Source organism: Acanthisitta chloris, unplaced genomic scaffold (assembly GCF_000695815.1).
Source record: "Acanthisitta chloris isolate BGI_N310 unplaced genomic scaffold, ASM69581v1 scaffold13037, whole genome shotgun sequence".
Taxonomy (NCBI): domain Eukaryota; kingdom Metazoa; phylum Chordata; class Aves; order Passeriformes; family Acanthisittidae; genus Acanthisitta; species Acanthisitta chloris.
Window position 1 is genome coordinate 63,709 of NW_008681023.1, and position 21,541 is coordinate 85,249.

At 37.9% G+C, this 21,541-nt stretch overlaps 1 protein-coding gene across 1 annotated transcript in view; it reads left to right on the forward strand.

Moving 5' to 3' along the window:
- The window catches only part of LOC103805305 (thyroid adenoma-associated protein homolog), a gene marked incomplete at its 5' end in the record, with an annotated part of 126,108 nt that overhangs the window by 63,196 nt on the left and 41,371 nt on the right, over positions 1-21,541 (forward strand). Inside the window, 2 exons of the mRNA XM_009077947.1 lie at positions 2,981-3,096; positions 17,467-17,552. Of these exons, the coding sequence (XP_009076195.1) occupies positions 2,981-3,096; positions 17,467-17,552 (202 nt within the window). The remainder of the gene's footprint in view (positions 1-2,980; positions 3,097-17,466; positions 17,553-21,541) is intronic.

Consider the following 21,541-nt stretch of genomic DNA (forward strand, 5'->3'; position numbering starts at 1 on the left):
GAGTTGTTTTCTGAAGAGATTAAATTAATTTAAGCTTCTAGGAAAAAATATGATAGCCCCTTCATAATTGTGAAACAGATTTCATATTATTGCTTAGAGGTAAATCCGTTCTCCTTCCTGGAAATGAACACAAACAGAGAAGAATAAAATTGGAAAGGTTAAGGCACCAAATGCTTTTCAATTAGCAGAGGATGTGAAAAGCAGTAAGAAGAGAAGAGATTAAATTAATTTAAGCTTCTAGGAAAAAATATGATAGCCCCTTCATAATTGTGAAACAGATTTCATATTATTGCTTAGAGGTAAATCCGTTCTCCTTCCTGGAAATGAACACAAACAGAGAAGAATAAAATTGGAAAGGTTAAGGCACCAAATGCTTTTCAATTAGCAGAGGATGTGAAAAGCAGTAAGAAGAGCTTTTGCATATATGCTATGTTCCTTTTTCATTCTTTTTCTTCCAGCATGTCCGTTACTTAACCGAAATTAAGAACAAGCCACAAAACATACAGAGAAACTACTAGTAGTGGCAACTTTGTGCATTGGTTTTCATGAAGATGGTTAATTTGAGTAGATACTTAAGAAAACCATTTTAATAAGCAGACAGTTGCACAGGCAAGAGAAGACTGAAGAAGACAATCCAAGGTAGAGATCTCTGGTGACACTCAGAAATGTTTGCAAGCTTGCACTTTTGCCAAGCACTTAGTAGAAAATGATCAAAATTCAGAAAGATCTTGGAAAAGACCATCTTAGAAAGATGCCGTCAACAAAATGATGTTCAGTTCAGAGGACTTCAGCAGATTTTAAAAAAGAAAGACAAGCTATTTTTCCGGATGTGTCTTGCCTGCAGAGCACCTGCTAACAAAGGGAGATGAGAGTGTTATTTCATTGTTCCTGTCAAAGGGCCCCAGTGGGATCTCTGTGTTTAATAAGTACCTCACTAGGAAAAAATCTGCACTGACTGAATAGTGTCCAGAGAGCAGTTGTTTACCGTAAGGTCAAGGGTGAGAGCAGAGAGGAACACCTTACCTCAGGAGCTTGGATTTTGAGGGTGAAACACTAGAGGAGGTTACATACAAGGATTTTGGAATCTGCTTTCTTGGCTGTTTTCAGGATTAGGACAGTCAGGCATTTGTTTCATTGAAGAATGTTTAGACCTTGCCTCAGTGTTTGTATGGATTAGATAGTCTCTTGACATCTCTTCTGTTCTGTTTCCGTGCTTATTTGAAACAACTGCAGCTGTTTTTCTGCTTGAATAATTTCACAAAAAATAACCCAGATGAAATTGTGTCAAGTTAATGCTATGTGGCAGTGCTTGTGTTTCCAAAACAAGCAAACAAACAAAAAAATATAACCCCCGGAGCAAGTGACAGCTGGAATGTGGGAAACCAAGATCTGAGATGTAAAAATCTGGATACGAAGGGTTTTCTTTTCCCAAAGTGAAGCAAAGGCCCCAGCTTGATCTGTTAGTCATAAAATTGTCACTTTGCAACTATGAAGTGCTAATAGTCTCACATGTTAAGAGCATTTCCACGTAAAATGCTCATGTATGTATTTTCAGAAATGATCTGATAACACCTCTAAAGCTTCCTAAATTCTGCAGATGGCCAGTTTCAGTAAATAATGGGGCATGTACTTTCAATCTGTTTATCAATGTAACTTACCTGTGTAAGCGAAGGGATTTTCAAACTTTGAGGCTGTAAGGCAAGTTAAAGAAAGGAGGAGGCTTAGCAGGCACCCTGTTCCTCATATTTCAGCTTCCACACTGCGAGTGCTAAATCCCTTAACCTCAGTAAGATCTTCCCCATTAGGCTTCGGTACTGCACTGTGTATCTCCTTGTTTTTCTGTTTAGAAATTGACTCACCTAGGTGTTTCCTGTTCACTTGCATGTGAAAAGTAAAAACTAAGAGGGATGATACAGGCGTTTTCACTTGTGTCAGAAGTGTGTCACGCACTCTCACATGAGAGAGGATGGGTGCTACAGGGGCTGGGCTTGGAAAGTCCCTCTCCACTGTGCAGTTGGTAACAGCTTTCTTTTGTTATTAAATTTTTTTTACGCATATGATATATTTTTTGAACAATGTTTTTTCTTAACGCTTTTCTATATACTCATTGCCACTTGGAAAAACCATTTTAAGTAGTAAAGGAGTGTCTCTAAGAACAGATTTTTTTTTGTTTTGTTAACTGGCTGGCCAGAAAGCTACAGGTCATGCTTTGTATTCTGCTATTTTGATTTCTTTCCTTCGTGGTAGCTAGGACATGTCTACTAGGCTTTTACGTGAAGCTCTGGATGAGAAAGTGCAGTCAGTGCCAAACCTCAGTGTAGGAGCTCAGTCTTCTCTGTCCTTGGAAAGGAAAGGTGTGAGTGTCTCCCTTCTCTGTGAAACCCAACAGCCTGCAGCTTTTCAATGGAGCTCAGAATGGAGGTTCTCAGGAGCAGGAATAAAGATACTTTGCTATCAGCACTTCGGAGTGGTTATAGATGCTAATTCTACTGCCTTTAAAAAGCTTTTTTCTCGATGTGTGATTTTTTTAAGACCCTTCTGAGTCTCCTTGGTTGTACTTGTATGATGTAACCAGCCCCCCTCCATCCAGTGTGCCAAGCTGCCAGCAATCTCTGCAGGAAATTATGTTGGCACTGGTGAGCAGATGGCACCACAAGGAAGTTGAGGGATGCTTGAGTTGGCAAGGGCCAGAGCAGTGGTGTTCATCCAGCTGCCTTATGGTCGCCTCATGGAGGTTAAGATCTTCCAGCACTAACTGTATTTTGTTGTTCAGTTACTGTGAAAAGTGAATTCTGAATAGGCAACTTAAGCATTAAAAGATTCTATCTGATTTTATGTCAAATGAATGCCAAATGCTTTTCCTTGAGTAACAGTTGTTCATTTTGCAGGTGCCTGTTTCATCTTAAAGTTATTTGGAGGAAAAGCAGTGGCTAAAAACTCTAGTTTCAAATTTTTTTACATTCTTTTTCTTCTTGTTTAGGTGTTTCACTTGCTGCAGTCGTACTTAGAATCAAACCAGTTCATTAGTTCAGACTTTCAGCGGGAACTGGGTGACATCATTACCTGTATGGGAACCAAACTGTGGCTTGCTGAAAGGTAAGATAAAACACAAGATATCTGTGATTTATACACATAGTTTACTAACATGTGGAAGGCTTGGCTGATTTTTTGGACAGATTTATTTCTCTAGAAATATGTTAAAGTTAGATGCCTCACTGGCTTGCTGATTATTAATCAAGATGGGGTTTTGTTTCCAAAAAGGAAGGATGAAAAAACATTCTAGTCAAGTCATTAAGGAAAAAAACAAACCTGTGAATGAAAATGCCTGCAGAAGCAGCCATTTTGAGGATAATTGTTGCTTCTTGGCTAAGAAAACTATGCCACATATACAAGGTTTTTATGTTACTGTTTTTCTGACTTTGACCTTTACAAAAAATTAGTAGAAAAATGTCATAGCAATTGTTTAAACTATCAGAAGTATTTAGCTACCCACAAGCAACCCAAGATAGTTTTGGAAACATTTTTCTGAAGTTCATCTTCAGATGACCTACATACAACTTTCTTTTCTTTCTTTCTTTCTTTCTTTTTTTTTTTTTTTTTTTTTTTTCTAATCTAATTGGTCTCCCCCTAAAACTTTAAGGGAATCAGCTGTGGGCAAAGAGCACAAGTCCTTGCATAGATAAATAACTGGTGTAATCCACATTTTGCACCGTGGAGTGAGGTCACCAGTGCAGTCTAGTGTGCATCTGTCATAAAATCTGTGTCCCTTTGTTACCATCAAAACCAAAATCATAAGCAGTTTTGAGAAGATTGGTGTCTAGTGGGTTCAGGAAGTCTTCTGTCAGTGTTAACTGCATTGGGGTAATCAAGACAGAGTTGATCTTTGAGAATTACAGAAACATCTCCTGAAAGAGTGAGAGTGATGATATAGCAAATAAAACTTGGTGTAAATAATTATGAAATGATGCATGTGAACAAAGCAGTCTGGACTTTAATTGTGAAAGAGTAGTTGACGAAGCAGACTTTTTGTTCCAAAAAAATCACCCAGGTTCTTTGTAAAGCCGAAGAGGGGAGGGGGAAAATATCATAATAAGAATGCAGAATGAAACAGAAAACACACCTGTGTTTGTGTATTAATTTCTGTTGTATATTTGAATATTGTGTAAATCCCAAAGGAGACAGAGTAGAAATGAGAAGCAGCATAAAGACTGACAACAAGTATTGAACAGTTTCAACATGGGGAATGAACAACTAAGCTGAGATATTTTTTATTCTAGAGGAGGGACAACTGAGGAATGACATGAAAAAACCCCTATTCTGTGAGTCACATGGAAAGGGAACAGGAAATTGTCATCCCTTCCAAGGTGGCAGATGTAAAAGAAACAAAATAATGCAGTTCTTCATGTAATTTTTGTTTAACTATGGAACTCCATGATAGAAGATACTCTTGGTTTTAAACCTGTCTGACTTTTTAACCAGTGATTTGACAGAGTCATGGAAGAAAAGTCCAGTGAGGTTGCTGAGTATAGACATTGCTGTTGGCTCAAGAAATTATTCAGCAGCCTTGAAGGCTTAGACAAAGGTTTTGGCAAGTGTCACTGTTTTTATGCCTCCCTTTCCTGTGCATCTACTCTCTGCCCCAAGTGGAGACATCATGGTGGATTTTTGATTTGACTCAGTATAAGCATTTTTAAGTCTTTGGTAATTTACAGAACTAAATTAAATCCATTACTACTATTGTAAAGAAAAAAAGGCCAAATACTGGAGACGAAGTTCAGTGGAAAGATACTCATGCTAAATAATTCTAACATTTTTCTCTTGCAGCATATATGTAAGGGATCGACTCTGTTCATTACAGATTCTAAATAAATTCTGTATTTTGAAAGTACTTTTTCACAACTGGCTTATTTGATGCATCAGTTACATTAGTACTTCATCAGTCTTGCTAAGCCTGTAGAGCCATTTGTCGTTAGGCACACTTTTAGCTAAGGTGTGTTTCTTTCTTCTTCTTTTCTCCCCTCGCTCTCCCCTCTCTCTCCCCTCTCTCTCTTTCTCTTTCTCTCTTTCTCTCTCTTTTTCTTTCTCTCTCTTCTCTCTCTCTTTCTCTTTCTCTCTTTCTCTCTCTTTTTCTTTCTCTCTCTCTTTTGCTTTCTCTTACTTTCTCTCTCTTTTTTTCTTTCTCTGTCCATCTCTATCTTAATGTTTATCTCTTTTTCTTTCTTTCTCTTCTTTCTGTTTATCTCTTTTTCTTTCTTTCTCTTTCTCTCTTTCTTTCTCTCTTTCTCTTTTTCTCTCTCTTCCTCACTTTCTCCCTTTGTCTTTCTTTCTCTCTTTCTTAAGCTAAAAAAGGCAAAATATCCATGGTTTGGTAGCCAAACTTGCTTCCACATAAGTTTTTAACTCAATAAATTTGCTTATCTCTTCACTTTCTGCTTGAGATAAATGTAGTCAGTGTGGTGTAATTTCAAAACCAAACAAAACAAAAACCCCAACAAGCAACCAAAGCAAACAAAGCTAGTGAATTAGATGGTATTTTCTGCTAGTTTTAATCTCCCACATTCAGCGTGGAGCTTTACTGTTTATAGTTGACTGGGTGGAGGAGAACAACTGTTCTGTGATGAATGGTGCAGTTTGAGGGTTTTGTTGTTGCTTTCTCTGTTTCTTGTTTTAGAGGAGTTTTAGAAGGTTGCTTGGTAACTGAGTTGTGAAGCTCAGTAAGTCCATGTGTGTCAGTTGCTGGATGTTGGGAGAGCATATCAGGAAACTAGCACTTCATTCTTGCCCTGTTCTTAGACTTCTTGGTAGGCATCTGCTGCTGGTCACTGTCAGAGAAGGTGATGGCTGGTTGGACCCTCGGTCCGTGCACTGTTAATCTTAAACTCTTTCTGGTCAGGCAAAGAGATTGAGTACCACAGAGAAAAATAAATGAATCTCCATCTGGTTTTTATAAGGAGATAATTTAGTGTGTCATTGATACTCTAGTGCAGTGACTGTTTGAAAAGAGGTATTAGAGGCACTCACGGTTAATCTTAAATGGGTTACAAAAAAAGTCAAAATAACAGGAAAGTGGTTTGTAAATCTGGGGAAATGGGGAATTATATCCAAACATGAGTTTTCAATCACCTTTCTGTGCTAGTGTTGCAAAGCTCTTGCTGGTGTTCTTTCAGCTACGTACTTCCTTTGTACTATGGAACAAACTTCTCTGAGAAACTTGAATTACAAAATTTTGGATTGCATATCTAGCTCTTAAAAATGAGACTCAGTTGTCATGTCTGTGTATCTGGAGGAAAGATTATTGTTCTTCAGCAGTTTCCTGAACTGGGTGGGGGTTTTGTTTGGGTTTTGGGGTTTTTTTGGCTGTTCAGAGCCGGAATGTAATTTTGTTTCATCAGAATGTGTTGGGGTAGAATAGCTCAAGAAGCTATTGCATATTCCCTCTTCTTTCTTCTCGGCTCCACGACCTGATTTTCCTTTAAAGAATAAAATAATGGATCACATTCCCCAAACTGTATTTCATAAAACATTCAGTTTTTCAGCTGGAGTTTTCTGTCTGTTGTGAATGTAGTTTCTCATGTTCATAAGACATCTTCAAAACACTAGGTTTTTTGAGTATTCAAAAATAGTATTTCCATTTTTGCTGCTTTGGTGAATGAGACCTGCCTTCCATCCACTTCTCAAGGTGATGTTTGAATCTTTTCACTTTACTTGCAGGTTTATACATCATTTGGTGTCTTTTATTTTGTCTTGGAATATACGTTTTTGCTAGTCTATAGTGGTTTAGTGATGTTATTGCTTTCCTCCACTCTCACATCAGTGTTGGTTTAATGCATTTTTTGCATGTATAGGAGGTGCAGAGTGTTTGAGAAGAACAGAAACGTAAAAAAAAATAAATACATAAAATCTGATTTGTTGGAGAACTGAGGTGATGGAATGAAGTGATGGAAATTAGTTTTGGTGAAAGCTTAAAAAAATAATCAATTTATCAAGCTAAGCCTTTGAAAGAGTTCAAAGCTCTGTCATATGAATTTAAAAAAAAATTAGGTTTTTAGCTCAGCTGCATTCCAGGGAGTTACAAGACTAACTCTAGATGCCTACTGCTTCATAAGTACAGAAAGCTAAAAGAGCAGCCTTTGGCACTGGTAATTTGTTGTACAGAAGTCCCAGAAATATCTGTCTTGTTTCATTTGTAGCCTTTGGCATGGCAAAGTATTGGTATTGGAAAATTTGTGAAATGCTGTCATTGCGCAGCTTTGCTGTAGGATGCTGCCTTCCTTCCAGTGCTTTGAGTTTGATTTTTTTTTTCCGCATTCCTTCTTACTGGAGACCACAGGAGGGGGAAAAGACTTTGAGGTTCTGCCAGAAGTCAAATAACATACTCTGCTAACCTCTAGCCATGTGCCATTTCTTAGCTGAGAGCTTGTCTGCACTGGGAAAGTTTACTTCTAAGAAGGCTGCTTTCTTGAAACCAACTTGTGTGGAACAGCCTTGTATAAATCCACCTGGCTTTGCATTTTGCAAAGACTCACTAGTTTGTCTGGAATGGACTGCCTGCAGTGTGTGCACTTAGGTTTATAACACAAATAACCTATGCTCTGCAGTGCTGCTGCTTAGCTCTCTGCTCTAGGGATGGGGCTGTTAAAAATACAAATAGGTCCTGGTGTAGGAGCACAAGACTCAAGCTCACACAAGTACATGCAAAAGTTATTTCAGGCGCAGCCTCAAAACCAGATTTGCTGTCTCCTGAGATACATGCTGCTCAGTTTTCTCCAGGCTGACTCTAGGATGATCCAGCTATAACTTCAGTGTCTTGAATGAGGGAAATCAGCAGGACTTGAGAACCCTACAGAGTAGGGTAACGTGCCAAGTTGATGGTCATGGCACTCCATCGAGCCTTTAATATCGCTTTTCCCCTCTGCTTCTGCAAGGCCTATGTCAGTGATAACAGGCAGATGGCCAGTCTTAGGTTCTTCCTAGAAGGAACTTCAGGCGAGGTGCATTTAGGCCAAGTGTGTGGAAAGCAGAAATGTGGCCTTGTTGTGGTTTCAGGACTTCATGGCTCAGAGTGTAACCTAAATACGCCTTTCTTTTCATTGCCTCTTAGGAGAGAGAGAGTAATTTCTAGTGAGCAGGTTATTAAAGACAAAACAGTGGCACATGCAGGCATACATAGATATGGGTGCAAGATGCCTATGGCTCTCTGCAGCTTTGCAGACAGCCTCTGTGTGACTTTTGAAGGGGGTTGTTATTTGGGAGCCGGAAGGGGTTTTTTAGACTTTGAAAACAGCAAGAAGACGACAATTAAGGAGAACATAAGATCATCCTCCTTGGCACAGGAGTGCTTCTCTTCAGATAATATCCTTCCCTCTTTCACTGCATCAGGACAAACCTTCTTGTCCATCCAAGACCATGTCTGCCTTTGGCATCTTCCTGTTTTCGAACTTTTCCATTTCTGTCTTTAAAACCTACACAAAGAGAAGTGCAGTGAATTACCTTTGTTAGTGGCTTGTATGTGTTATACAGCCACGTTCAGAAGTTGAAGATAGTTTTAATGTCTGAGCCTTGCTCTGTGTAAGTCTATTTACCAGGTTTCAAATTGAAAAGTTAACTTTCTGTTAGTTGGGCTGGAGCAATAATTCGTATGTGTACTCTTGCACACACAAAACATGAACGGAAATTTTTGTTTTCCTGTTCCAGCTGAGAGCAAACCATACCAGTATGAGCAGTTACTGCACATCAGGTGCTCAGGGGTAATGTATTAATCTGCACGTTCTGACCCGTGAGCCTAATTTTGCCTCATTTGTCTTTGCTTCTGAGAGCAGAGTATTAACAGGTCATTGTTCATAAATGTATTGTTGGAGGCATTAATTTAAATCTTACATGCTTTTAGCAGGCTGATTCAGGTTTCTGTGCTGCTCCAAGTCCACTCTTTCACCAGTTTTGATAACAGTATCCTTAACACAGCTACAGACTGTTTATTTAGGCAGTTGGTGATTGCTTGTTTTGGAACACCCACTTTGGGTATCTGTAGAGATGTTTGAACTTCAGGCTGAAGTTTAAGATGTACTTTGCATAAGATAAAATAGTGTTTGACTCTGGTTTATAGATATAGTCCTTAAAGATGAACATTCTGGGAATATTAAGACTTGAATAAGGTTGTTCAAGGTGTTTTCCCTCTACCAGTGCAATATTCAGGGTAGGCAAAAACCATGTACAATCACAGACTTTTGACATAAATATTTATTCATATCTGGAAATGCTTTTCAATAAGAGCTTTTGTAGCTTGTTCTTCATAAGTAAACCCCCTGATACTAATTGTGTAAAATGCATTAAATTTGCACGTGGGATTAGTTTGACCTCTTAAGTTTTTTAGGATGTTGCTGAGCAATCACATGAGGTTCTCATTAAGAGAACAAAAAAGAGAACAGACAGGATTATTTTATCAATCAGGTATGCTAAAAACAACATGAACAAAACACAGCTTTTCAGTATCCTTCACCAAGAACAGCCAGAGCACAAATTATTATTTTTTTTAATAGCTGAAACTCAGGATGTTCTTGTTGGTATCACAATGAAAAAAAAATTGTGTAGCTTCTTTTTGAAGCAATAAATTCTCTGCCTTTGCCAGGGAAACTAACAGCAACACAGCAGTCTGGCTTTGGTGGTGCTAGAAAAACTTAAATCACCAGACTAGCAACTCCCTTTGGAGAAAATGCCTGTTATAATGCTGGATGAGCAGCTAGAGAGTGAGCAAGTGAGGGGGACTGTGCACATGTCCTAGAAGATCTCAACAGCACCAAGTAGGCAAGCAGATGCACCGTTACTAGATGTTTGTATTTCTGTTTCTATGCGGGTGTTCCTGCGCTTCCAGGAACTCAGCAAGGATTACTTGGTAGTGCAAGCTTCCTTATTATTTTTTAAAATGCTTTCCATTAAATGTAGGTCTGTTGGCCAGGATGTTCATTGATGTGCTGGTTTTGTATTACATGGTTAACAATGCTATGGACAAAGTTTAATAATTAAATCCATTATTAATGTCTCCTCAAGAAGACAAGAGGAAGGCCATGCATGTTCATTTGGTGCTGCAGATGTGGGCTCTGAGAGGAAATGGATTAAAATATAAAGGCTGCCTTCTAAACACATATACGCCTCAAAACCTCAGTCTTTAGAAGACTGCAGAATTTGAAAGCTAATAACCAAAACAATGGAGATTTAACTTGTAATCAGCTGCTTGTTCTATGTGTAGGAGTGATTTCCATAAGCTTTGTCACCCCCATAAATTACAAATGATCATTTACCAGATCTTTCTGCAGGTAAAATGTGGTCAGCACAAGGTCACTTGACTTGGTTCATCACCAACCTCCCAAGGACAAAACTTCCTGTGGATAGCTTTCTAAAGACTAAGTGAAGTTGACTGTATTGAGCCTCAGATATCACAGATGATGCACTGTTTGATGTGTTTAGAAGATATTTTAGGTTATTTATTGCAGCTCACATCTTAGAAGAATCTGGCCACCAAAATTGGGAATATTTTACAGGGATTTGCCACTCTTCAGCAAGGAACTGGTAGTTGATGGAGAGGGAAAGATATATCTAAAATTTAGTTGCCAGTGTGCCAGCCTGAGATTATGGAAGACAAGGCAGACTGGGAAACTCAGAAGAGGAAGTTGCATAGATCCCCTCCGCAAGCATCGACTGACATTAGGACATATTGGAATAATACAGATTCTTTCCTGTGTTTGTTTGGAGCTAAAGGAGAAATTTCAGCCTCAATTGTCTGTAAAATGTTTACGTATTAGAAATGTTTTTAAACTTCAGAAATACAAGAATCTGTGCAATAGCATCCTGTGTATTGACTCAAATACAATGTTTAGGAAACCAATTCGATTTATCTGCTGGAATCAAAAGATGTATATAATATTGGTGACTAGAAAGTAGGAGAATTTTGGGTTTAAATTCATCACCAGCAAGCTGCTTTATTTTCTGCCAGCTAAAATGTTTTTTTTTGACAATGATATGTTATTTAAACAGAAGAATAGGGTGATGTTTAGTGATTACAGGTTTCTTTTAATATGGGATTTTTTCTAAAATGTTAGGAGGAATTTTAGTCCTTTTCATCTTTTACAAAGGCTCCAGAGATATACAGCATTACAGTAAGAATGACTTTTTCATTAAAGACCAGAGAGAGAGTAGGCAGTTCATTTAATTCATTTATCACTTTGGAAATTGATACAAAAACAGTCATGCAAGTCATAAAGACGATTCTCTCCTTGTTTACAAGAAAGTTATGAATTGGCCTTTGAAATGGTTGTCCTTGACATCTTGCCAGCTCTGGTTTCTTTACCCTGTTGCTGAAGGGTGTGTAATGACATTTTTGGGCAAAATACAAGGATTCGTAGGTGATTTTGTTAGTTGTATAATTTTGACTGGAGTTATACATTATCTTGATTCATGATTCAAATCTTGTCATCGGTTTTTAAAGATTGGGGTTGAGGATAACCAATCTGAGTAGGTAAGAAGTAGCTAAGAGTCATGTAAACACTGCATTGAAAAAAAAAGTTGTCTGACACCCAGTGTGCTTATGTATTGGTTTACTGTGACCAAAACCATGATACACATGTTACATATGTACATCAGATTCTGTTTTGGAAATTCTGTTAGCTATTTAATAAAGTTATATTCCAGTTTTGAGAAATAAGATTAGTAGTTAATAAGATTCATAAAGCAGCACTGGCCGAAAGATTTGAAATCTTTCAGACTATTCTAAAAGCTTGGAGACTGCAAAACACAAAGCATTTCTGAAACCTTTTACAAAAGGTTTGGTTTAGATATCCCTAATGTAGCTAACTACACTAAGATGCTAAACTAATTCGCAGGAGAGATATTACGGATTTTTATTTAATAGACATTGATTGTCAGGTTGCTTTTGAAATTTCTTAAGTGCTCATTGAGAGTTTGAGGAAATATGCTTTGATTTTTATGTGGTTAAATGTTTAGTAAATATTGTAAGTTGGTGTGTATTTATAGTGCTTGTTCTGTTAATAGTTTTCCAACATCTGTTTCCTAATGAGGAAAAATATGAGCAAAATAAACTACCTCGTTGGAAAGCATTGAATTTCTAGGATAACCAAAAGCTAATGTAATACACATTAACACGAACAGCTTTGATTTCATAATCACTAACTTGTATCTGTCTTTTTTATGTAACAAATGCAATAAATTAATGTTACTGTTGTTGTTACTCATCTCAAAATGAAGTGGAAGAAGGGGAATTATCCAGGAGAAAATAGCTGTCAGCTTTTTAGTGTCATTGAAAATTGGGCATTTGAGAAGATAATGAGAATATGCAAAAGTTTTGTGTCAAAATTCTTTGGTACTGCATAAAGGTGTGTTGGCATCCTCATTTATATATAGAAATCTGGATGGTTATAAATGGTGCCCTGTAATGAGTAGAAATGATGTTTAAGGGCCTCTGAAAACCTAGTGGTTAGAGGAGCAAGAGATTGTCTATTTGTTTAAATCTTTTTCCCAGTGTTTGAGTTTTCCATGTTCTTTGCTCCTTGCTGTTGCCCTTGGAAGAGAAGGTAATTTGCTCTGCAATTCATTACTGTTGATCTTCTTTAAAATAAACAGTAATACAGGAGAATCTTAATTTTAGAAGTTAAGCCATGTGTTCCTGATAGAGTTGAAACAATGTGTGTGAGCCAAGTGCACAGGAGGTCTGTGGCCACATATTGCTGATTTCTTCAATAAATGCTGGTTTGGGTTGCATCAGATCTGCCATCCAAAATAAGCAAACCAACGACTACCTTAAATTCAGCATGATTTGACTATAAAAAGTGAATCAAACATTTAAAAAATAATATTTATAGAGCTCCAAACTGTGCGAGTCTAGGATAGATTTCGTGTTACACAGACCTAAGCTGCGTTCAGTCGTACTTAAAGGAGGTAAAGGCAGAACAGAAATGAGAGTGGTCCTAGAGCTACTGTGGGCAGCCAAAGGCAGCTGGAGCAAACCCTGATATTGCATGTGGAGCTTGTGAACTTGCCCGATCTGATTTACATCTCCAGAGAGAGAATATCTCCTGAAGGGTTTGCTTCCTGATTCACCTACCAGACACTTCCTTGTTGAAAACAAATAGCTTATTGTTACTCTAGTCATTTAATATTCTGTAAGTTCTTAACCTAGGCCTCTTCAAAGGCATTTGAACAGGAGCCTGTGAATTTTATAGGACTGTTTAGTTCCATTAACCTTTAACTTTGAATAAAATCCCTGGACTCCTAATGGCTAACAAAAGGTTTCCTCCTGCAGGTGACTTGAATTCGTGTCTAATTTTATATTCACATGCCAGAATTGAAAATGCAGTTACAAAGAAGTCTGACTATCCTATCCCCAATTACTTGTTCAGCATTAATGATAAGAAATTGGCTAGGTTTGAGAGGCTTTTGATTTTAGGATCTGATCCAGCAATCTGCTACAAAGTGTCAAAATTAAGAGTATGCTAACTGGCACCTATGTTTTCAGATTTTCTACTGTTCAGCCATGCCTGCCTAAAGCAATAAGAAAAAAGAGACACTTCTTTCCCTCATACTGAAGATACTGTTAGGCTGGAGATTTGGGCAGTTATAATAAATACGTGTAAACCCTTTAAAACCTTCTGTTCTTTTTACTTCTAATTTTTTGACTTCTGTTCTTTCAATCACCTGGTGTATTCTGTGGAATTTCATGATCATAGAATCATAGAATGGTTTGGGTTGGAAGGGACCTTAAAGATCATCTAGTTCCAATCTTCCTGCCATGGGCAGGGACACCTTTCACTAGACCAGGTTGCTCAGAGTCCCATGCAACCTGGCCTTGAACACTGCCAGGGTTGGGGCATCCACAGCTTCCCTGGGCGACCTGTTCCAGTGTGTCACAACCCTCACAGTAAAGAATTTCTTCTTAATATCTAATCTAAACCTACTCTCTTTCCGTTTGAATCCACTTCCCCTTGTCCTGTCACTACATGCTCTTGTAAATAGTCTCTCTCCATCTTTCTTGTAGACTTCCTTCAGGTACTGGAAGGCTTCAATTAGGTCACCCCACTGCCTTCTCTTTTCCAGGCTGAACAATGCCAGTTGTCTTAGCCTATCCTCATAGGGTGATCTAGTAGGGACACAGCAGTTCCTCCTGTCATCATTTCATTCTCCTTCATTAAATTAGAAATGTTGTTTCATCTGGGCCTTGTTCTTTCTGAGCAGTAATCCTTTCTGTCCCTGCCTGTTGCAGGAGTCATCTTCCCCTATTCCTGGTAGGTCACGTGTACATTGGTTACCTTTTACATGTTACTCAGGGCAGACAGCCTTTGACCTCTCTTCAGTCAGTGTGTTGAAATATTCTGCAGTATTTGCTGTTACTGAAATTTAACTCATTGGTTGCCTGTGACCTGATTTTTATTTCCACCTGAACAGACAAGCTCCAAGTTAGAGCATCATGAAGGAGTGCTGGAAACTGTGGGGTAAGCTTCTAAGTGCAGTGAGAATCCTGGAGCAGGCTGATTATAAACTCTGTATCCAAACAGAAACAAAAAGCAACAAGTTGAATTGAAAATTATGGTCGAATTCATCTGGCCATTGGGTCTTTTGTGCCATCCCTTTTATTTCCAGATGTGCTGTTATACTGTCCTACTGGTTAACATAGACAAAGCATTCTTTTGATCAGGTATGGATCTCTGCTCTGACATCACTAGCCTGCTATTAGTACACATGTGTAGAAGCATGAATATTGTTTTGATACCCATTTTATATTTCTGTGTGGACATACCCTTAGATATGAGAGTCCTAACTATCTCTAGCTCTGCCCTGTTCAGAGTCACATACAGTTATCATTTGGAGTGAGCATATGATGTATTTGTTTCCATTAATATCCAAGTTGGAATGGAAATGAAATAATTCTTGGGTTTTGGACAAAAAAAAGGAATGCTGTTCCAGATGTCTGGAGCTCCCACCTTTGCTACTGCTGTGACTTTCTTGTTCAGAGACAGATTTCCTCGAAGCTTGTTTATGAGAACACCACTTTATTTGGGTATCTGTGTTGAAAAAGGAACATCTTGTACTCTTCCCACTCTCGTTGTTGAAGTTCTGCATGAACAGGTCATCTTAAATACTGCGCAGTGCATCATTTGAAATGTTCAGCATGTGATTTTTGGCTGTCAGGTCTGTTATGTAAATCAGAGTTTGGTTGTCTTCAAAACTGAGCTTTCTGCTACAGTCTGAACAACACTGAAATTTCTTGGTTTTGGAAAACTGAATTTGCTGTTGTGTGTGTCTGGCTTTTACGGATGAGAATTCACTAGCATCACCAGAGCAATGGAACCAGCCAAGAACAAACATTTGGCATGTTTTATGCTAGAAAAGTCTCATTTCAGAATGAAAACATGCATATGCGCATACTCGGAATGAAGTGGTAAGGGCTTAAAAGCTGGACCTGAATAAAAAAAAACATGTCAGTGTTGCTGTTGCCTCTCCTTCAGTAAAGGTTGCATCAGCCATGTTTTTCCCAAGGCACTGTTGGTACATTGGAAATTTTCTTTCTGCTGAAGAGACAGAGTAATAAGTGAGCCTTCCATTTTGCAAGGGAGCTGGAGTGCAGTAAGCGTATTATGTTCCTCAACTGAAATCTGTCATGGGTGCTTTCATTCATTTTATGAGTACTTGATAGAGACCTCTTGTTTTTGGTATTTTCCTTCTAAGCCTTTGGCTGATTGGTCACTCTGTTTTCTCATGGGTTGAGCTCCCAACGCTGGGAGTATTTCTTGGTGGTGTCTTCAAACAAATTTGTGAAGAACAACTTAGGCCACAATGGATGCCCAAGATGCAGAAGAGACATTTGCTTAGTAAGGGTGGATAGAAATTAAGTCTTCCTAGTAACAACTCTTAAAAAATAGGCCTTATTAAAACTGCTTTGGCTTCTTGTAGCTTTGGTTCTTCTTGATCTGCATCTTCTCAGAAGACAGGCTTTTAACTCCTGCTTTAAGGCAAGTTGTCAAAGGCAAGCATGGAGAAGTAAAAGTGTCTTCACTAGTACAAAAGTGTCCAATACAAGCATGGAGAAGTTTTGGAAGGTATGAACCTAGTAAGAAAAATGTCTTCACTAGTACAAAAGTGTCCAATAAATCTCTTTTTATACAAAAGGAGAAAAAGGAGTCTTTAAAAGAGAGATCTTGGTAGCATGTAGTCTGCTGTGTGTTATATGGATGCACAATATTGCAGGCCATAAAAGAAAGCATAAGGATTTCAGGCTTATTATAGAGTTAATTACTGAAAGTGAGAGCAGTGTTCTGGTTACAGTTGTCTTTTTTAACAGTTTCATAGTCTAGCACTCCATAGACAAATACAGTTGCCCAACTGTGTAAGAACCTCAAACCGTTAATTTTTGTTTCATTATTACATGCCTTATTTGAAAAAGCATTTTTTTCTTAACTTTTAGAGATGTTAGAATGAAGAATGTTTGTTGGAACATTTTTAATTAGCAATTTTTTGAAAGAGTTTCAAACATCAAGATAAGCACACAAAGAAAGTGCCAGATAAAATAAAAATGAAATACTGAACAGAATTAGTCATACTTTAAGCTTGTGCTGCTTGATTCTAAAAGTTTTTGGTTTAGTGCAGGTCCCCTTGGGCTCATCAGAATAATTTCTATGTTTTGAACTGGATTTCCTGTTTGTTCACATATGAAGAAAATTTTGCTTGGCTGAAACATACAGTGGTAGCAATATAAAAGAAAATGAAGTTGTTTGCCTAATTTTACTTTTCTAATTGGAGAGAAAATAGGCATCTGTCACTTGTGAATTGAAGATGTAGAGGAGAAAGTTGCTTATACCAATTTGCATGATATACACAAAATTCCAAATATTCTTGTTGGGGAAAAGAAATACCTAATTTTAAAAACAAGCATGCCTCTGGTCCCTCATCAGAACAGTGAGAGACCTATGGTCATTGAAAGGTGTAGCAGGCACCTTTCCAGGGAAATTTCTCTTATGATCTGTAACAGCAAGATCTAAAGACTTCTTTCCGTTATACCTTTCCAGGGAAATTTCTCTTATGAACTGTAATAGCAAGATCTAAAGACTTCTTTCCGTTAATGCATTTAGTTACACACAATATCTATCAACAAAACAAAGACTGACTAGTTGCTAGGGCAAGGTGACTCATCCAGTAATAATGAAATGCATAAACTGTGCTTTGGTGGAATGGATGGAGGAAGGGTGTTGGGATTCTGCAAGGGAAACTCTTGTTCAGAATGGACCAGGAAGTAAACCTTAGATAAGTTGGCCTAATTATTTTCTATGTACAGTCTGATTTGACCAGTAGTTGATCTTCATTAATTAAATAAAATAGACACACAAAGGTGGTATGTTTCCCTGATGTTTCTGAGCATGGATGTTATATGGATTTAATCTTCAGCAATTTGATTTTTATTTTCTTTAGGCAAAATCCTTGTTTGGTGACCAGAGCTGCCTATCTTGATGTCCTTGTGATGCTGAGTACTCACCTGGGGAAGTTTCAGAAGCAAAGTAAGTCAAATGTTCTGTTCTATAAATCAGTGGACTATCTGTATCTATTTCTGAGCTCTGGTGCATTTGAAGAAACAACAGTATATTACTTGTACTCAAGATACCTACTGAATGCTGGACTCCTTTAGCTGCTTTGTATAAGAGGACCCTTTATTCTGCCTTCTGAAGAGCTAGTCCTAGGTTGTGTTGATAAGAATGAGGTACAGCTCCATGTCAAAACTTGAAGCAATAGTCTTACAGTATTCCTGATCCTAGAACAGCTAACAACAAAAAAGATCCTCCACAGTGTTCCAAAGTCATTTTCTGGTCCAGGGTTGTAAATACAAACAAAATCCAAACCCTGGAATATTGCTACTTTAACCATTCCAGAAAGCCACAGAGATGTTCCATCATGATGAGACACCTGAAAGTGTTTTAGAGGGTGTTTTCTCATGTTTGAAAGTTTTGTAAGAATCAACTCTGAGTACTTTTTTCAGTTTCTTTGTTGTTTTGTTTGTCACTGTGAAGGTTTCAAAGGACAAGTCAGAACTCTCAGTGGTCTTAATGGTGCAGAGTGTTTTGTGCAGTAATTCAAAACAAGCTGTAAACAATAAGAAAAACAAAGGTATGGAGGAAGGGATGCACTTTTAAGTGTGACAATGTATAGGCAACTTTCAGTCAGCTGTAACTAGCTTTCTTGTGGGCCTGTTTTGTTCATTTCTTATGAACATGTGGATAATAAATTACTTTGTCAGTCCAGGAATCCAATTAAAGAATAGTTCTTTCATTTCATTAAAATTCTTAATGACTGATTTCAACACTGCATTTAAGTCATTGGAACTGTTCTTTATATCAGATAGTCATGTTGTGGGCACTGTTCTTAATTTTCAAACCAATTAATTTTGCTTTCTTTTTTTTTCCTGGACCTTTGGTAGAAGTAATTCCATTCTAATTTTGTAATCCCTGTTGGTGTGATTTCTTGGGAATGTACGGTTCAAACAGTGACAGTTGTTAGGAAAGCAAGTTGGTGATCATCATATGTTCACCTGAAATTAGCTTCTTCAGGCAAGGTGATGCAGAATCCAGCCCTTAGAACAGAAGCATAGACATATTGAGAGTATGTGACAGGTGACTTCCACTATACTAGAGGAAGACAGTTAGGGTTATCAGGGTCTGCTGGAGATGAGTCTGATCTTTCTGCCCTCTGAAGAGGCATTCCTCTCTCATGGATCTCAGGTCTCAAGATAAGCTATTCAGTAAAGGAAATTTCCAGATAATGGTACACTGTAGGTCTTTTCTGTCAGGTACTGACCACAGTTTATGACTAGTTAAGGGCCACACGCATTATAGGGGGGAAGGCACCACCTTATATAAAGCAGTTTCAATATAACATGTCTCTAGGCATAGATTTTTTTCCTGGCTCTTTAATGTTTTTTTTTGCAGGTAAGCTATATCTGCTATCAATAATTCTTATGTTACAATATATATTTACTTATTGTTGTTATTTTTACAAGATGAAGTTTCTTAAATCCTCATATGCCATTGGCCTCGGTGATATTCCTTTGCAGTACATTAAAAAGTTTAGCTGGGTATCAGAGCTACAAAATGCACAAAAGCAACACCCAAAGCCTCCTTCAACCATATTTAGGCTCATCACTCTTTTAGTTTGAATACTCCTTTTGAAAAGACAGATCTTCTTTGGAATATTAACTCTTACACTCTTTTAAATCATGATTTCCTACTTCTGTTCATCTCCTTTGTAGTATGAATCATCCTGGTCTTTCTATATTCACTTACAAAGTTTTTTTCCTCCTCTTCTGATTATTCTTGTCACTCACCCTTCAGCTCTATTTTTGTATTTTCTTTTATGAAGGAACAGCCAGTATTCCTGGCAAGGGCTCCTCATTTGCTTACTTAGTGGGCATTGCATTTCCTTTATCAGTCTCTTTCCTATTTCAGTTATCTTTGGGGTTTTTTGTCTCTTTTGGTTTTTAAACCATTGCTGCACATTTACAAAGGCTTTTATAGACCTCTCCACACCAGGAAACTCCCCTCTCTTTTTTAATGCCCCTGACTTGTGAATAGCCCTTTGAGCCTGAGGGACTGCACCATGCTGTGGCTGGATTACTGACTGTAGTGAATTCATTTATTTTTCAAAGCTCATGTGGACTGTACCGAACGTGGGTGCTGTAAGGTACAATTCCTGTGTAAGGAAAGCAATTATTTTCACAGGTTCACTCTGCTCAGAGATAGTTCATTAGTATTGTCTTACTTAAAAGTTTCATTCCTGCATAGGTTTAAAATTACATATTGCAGACAGTATCTACAGAGAGCCAAAACCCAAACTGGAAATATTGCTTTGAAAACTTGAAGATACATTGGGGACAATTTCATGTATCACAGGCAGAATCCCTTCTGAAAGGAAAGAGTAATATGTTTATATTAAATAGAAACTCAGTGTCCCATGACATAGTAAGAGAAAGACTAAACTCACCAGTTAAGAATGAATGTTTTGAGGCTCCCATTTAAATGTTTTTGAGGAATGATTATGAACTGAAGCTTTATACTTTTCTGAGATTAAATATCTTACTCATATGTGGATCTCTGGTTGTGAGCCAGTTTTTCTCTGTCCTAATCTTGATTTGTAAAGTTGTTTCAATGAATAAAGGGTGAAGGACAAATCCAAATAAAACTGTTTCTTGATGTGTTTATCTAAGAGGCCCCAGGAAGTGCTGTATATGAGTTCCAGGCCACAGGCTGAAACTGATTTTCATCAACAGAAATGGGAATGCAATGTAATGAGCCTGCAACTGGTTAAAATCAGACCACTTCTAATTGATTATGCCTGTCTAAAGAGGCTACAATTACAAAGAGGTTTTCAGAGTACAGCTCTGCCTAGGCCTTTCCTACATTACGATTATTTTCTGTGATTTGTTGTTTTCAATTAATAAAGTCTGTCTCTTAAAGTGCAGGATAGCCCTCAGGGAATTTACTTCACAAATTCAAAAAACTTTAAAATGTCAGCTAAGGAAAGCAGGGAGGAATGGATACCAAAAGCATCTTGTCCAGCTGAAAATTTACTGTTGGTCAAAGGATGATTATTTATCTTAAAACAAACAGAAAAAACGCCAACCCATAGTTATTCTGACTTGCTGGACTGGATGGAAGTGTTGCCTGATTCATGTCACTTGGAGAAGACAGTTTTCTTTCCTTAGGTCGATAGGCAAAATCTAGAGCTTTTTTTCCCCAGCATGTGCATCATTTCTCCTGATGTGCCTGAGGGTCTTCAGATATGCAGAGACAATACAAAATGCCAAGACTATGTAAACTTACAAATATTTTCATTCTGTTATCAATTGTGGTTGGAAGCAAGCCTTTAAAAAAAAAGTTTAAATACATAAATTAAAATACTATTTTTACCTTTATTGAGAGCAAAAAAGTGTTCTTACCAGCATAGTATTATTTGATGAGCTAATGTCTTTTGTCACTATTAACTTTTATTAATAGCATCCAGTGAATTTGTTCTTGCAGACGTCTTTGATGTATTTTGTCTGCAATAACTGTTTCTATAGACTAGGAATCACAAATGTCCAAGGCCTTTTCAGTCTAATGGGTAGAACAATGTAGTCCTCTTCCAGAGGATTTTCTGGGCCTTGTACCCTGCTTCAAACATTACTGGAGGAAAACAATAACACTTCTAGGCATCTTTGGAGAGGAAAAATGCCCCTGAGTCTGGGTAAGAACACGTTCAGCCTTAGCTGTGTGTCTAATTATTTACAAATTCCCAAGTTTTGATCAGCAGGAGTTAGAAGCAGGGGTCTATCAGGCTGCAGAGCTCCAGATCCATGTGTGTGTTTGAGATTACATGCTTTTTTTTTTTTGCATTCAGAGATGAGCTTTGGAAGAGACAGCACACCAGGCTACAGGCAGGCTCTGCTCTGAAATACGGTTTCACTGAATAAGATTCCTCTGTCGAATATGTGAACTTTTGAGAGGACCTGTCATAGACA